A 2,500-nucleotide genomic window follows, 5' to 3' on the forward strand; every position below is an offset into this window, starting at 1 on the left:
GATGCGAGTCCACACTGAGGCGTTGTACTTTGCGTGCAGCATCTCCAGCATGAGGGTCTTCAGCATGTAGTCTGGCTGGTCTCCCTTGCTGGTCACTCCTGGCACGTCTGTGGCGTAGAACACGCCGTCCTGCTGAAGATTCCATTCTTCGGCATCCTGGAGAGGCTCTCGTTCTTCAGGGTTACTGGGGAGGATGTCGCTGTGGGTTCTCAGCAGTTCTTTTGCCAGGTGGTTGAAGCTGCTTCTCTTCAGTCTATTTTTGGTTGGTTCTTGCAGCTGTTGCTGGGCTGGGTGTGAGGGAAGTCTTTGGAGTTTTTCATGCTGTATGAGAACTTTCTCTTCTCGTCTGGTGTCCAGGGGAGCGAGTCCTGTGGTTGCTTCAAGGGTGATGATGGGAGTGGTTTTCAGTCCCCCAGTGATGATCCGCATGCTTGTGTTTTGCACTTTGGCCAGCCTGCTTGTGTTGGTTTGTGCAGCAGTGGCCCAGGCTGATGATCCGTATTCCATTACTGGATGTTGCCTGTGTATAGCTGTTTGAGGATGGTGTTGTTGGCTCCCCATTTGGTGCCCGCTAGTTTCTTCATGAGGGACAGCCTTTTTGTAGCCCTCTTTTCTGTCTCTTTGATGTGGGGTTCCATGTCAGTCTCCTGTCCAGTTTGACACCGAGGTAGGTTGGCGTGTCTTCTTGTGGAATTTGCTGGTTGTTGACCGTCAGTTTGATGTTCTCAGTTGTGGTGGAAAGAGAAAAACAGGTGGCCACTGTCTTGAGACTGTTGATGGTGACACACCAGTCCTGCGCCCATTTTGAGGTGTTGTTCAGGGCGTCAACATCGCAAAGTCATCAGCATGCAAGGCTCGGGAAATGTGGGTGGTCAGGCCTTGTGTGATGTCGTTGATGAAGACGACAAAGAGGGTGGGAGAGATGACGCCTCCCTGTGGGACTCCTTCCCTGATGGTTGCCGTTGAGCTTGACTCTTGCCGTTCTGTGGCTCAGGAAGCTTTTGACCCAACTGAACACATGCCCTGTCATTCCCATAGTTGATAGCTTCAGGAGGAGGCCTAGTTTCCACACCTTATCAAAGGCCTTGGATAGGTCTATGAATATGGCGATGACTTTCTTCTTCTCCTGGAAGGCGTTCTCTATTGACAGTGCCAAGTGGATGAGCTGGTCTTCAGTGTTTCTATTTTTCCTGAAGGCCGTCTGCCACATCAGTCGCTTGTTGACCATGCGCTCGAGAGTCTTGCCGAGGCAGCTGAGCAAGCTGATGGGTCTGTAGCTGTTCTTGTTCTTGGGGGCTTTCTCCTTTTTCGGAATAGGGATGATCGTGGCTTCCTTCCACGCTGATGGGAAGATGCCGGTGTTCCACAACTGGTTAAAGAGCTCAAGTAGTTTCTGTCTAGCAGATGGCCCAAGGTGCTTGATCATTTCGTTGCAGACTCTGTCTTTGCCTGGGGCTTTCTTGTTCTGGAGCTTCTTGATTGCATCGTTGAATTCTGCCATGGTAAAGTTTGAGGTCATGGTTGGGGACGTGATGGTCTGCAGCTGAGTCTGATTCTGAAGTTGGCGCTCAACTTCTTTCCTTCTTTGTGGTGGGACCTTTATTATGCTTTCGTTTCTAAAGGCGTCTGCAAGGAGATTTGCCGCACTTTTCCCAGTGTGGAAACTGCTATCTTCTTCCAGTACTGTTGTACCACGAGTGGATGTGGCGTCCTCGTTGAGGGTCTTGACGAGTCGCCATAGTTCCCCTGTGCTGCTTTCCAGGCTGAGCGATGATGTCTTGTTATGCCAGCTTTGTTGGAGTTCCCTGACTTTGGTGGTGTTGAACTCCTCTTTCAGCTCATTGTGCCTGGTGGTTGTCTCAGTGTTGGGGTTTAGTTCCATGCTTTCTCTGGCCATGGACAGCTTCTGATGGAGATTGGCCAGTGTTTGGGACCAGTAGGGTTTGTAGTCCTTCCTGAATCCACGGGGGATGGATTTCGTGGCTGCACCGAGAATGGCTTCCGTCAGATGCTTTGTGTTCCGGTTGAAGTCCTCTGTGAAGGTGATGTTACAGAGGGTCTCTACATGGAGCTGGTAGTCTGTCCATTTCGCCCTTTTAAAGTTCCAGCTGGCTCTCTTTCTGCAGTATTCTGTGGTGGTCTTCATGTCAGAGATGTAGAGAGTGATGGGTAGGTGGTCACTTCCACCAAGCTGGTTGTTGACGACTCTACCGACCCGCTTCTGGATGTCTTCCGTGGCAAGGGCAAGGTCGGGGGTGGATGTTTTTTTCCAGGCTCTGGAGTAGTAGGATGGCTTGTCCTGAGGCTTGTTGATCAGTATCAACTGGTTGTCCGTCATCCAGTCCTGGTCTCCTCTCCTCTGGAGTCAGTGGTCTCCTACCCCCATGCGGGTGAGTGGCCACTGAAGTCACCAGTGATGAGATGTTTCTCTGTAAACAGCTGGAGGGTGTGGAGGTGTAGCCTTGTACTTGGTGAACTGTAGCAGTTTGTGATGTAGAGT

General features: G+C 51.1%; 2 protein-coding genes across 3 annotated transcripts in view; one reads left to right on the top strand and one right to left on the bottom strand.

Moving 5' to 3' along the window:
- Nucleotides 1–507, bottom strand: part of LOC143291539 (uncharacterized) — a 4,011-nt gene extending 3,504 nt beyond the window's left edge. Inside the window, exon 1 of the mRNA XM_076601439.1 lies at nt 1–507. This exon is cut by the window's left edge and continues 241 nt beyond it. Coding sequence (XP_076457554.1) covers nt 1–507 — 507 coding nt within the window.
- Nucleotides 1–2,500, top strand: part of LOC143291720 (uncharacterized) — a 33,382-nt gene that overhangs the window by 3,266 nt on the left and 27,616 nt on the right. The gene's annotated exons all lie outside the window — the stretch shown is intronic.

This window comes from Babylonia areolata, chromosome 17, assembly GCF_041734735.1.
Source record: "Babylonia areolata isolate BAREFJ2019XMU chromosome 17, ASM4173473v1, whole genome shotgun sequence".
NCBI classification, from domain to species: Eukaryota; Metazoa; Mollusca; class Gastropoda; order Neogastropoda; family Buccinidae; genus Babylonia; species Babylonia areolata.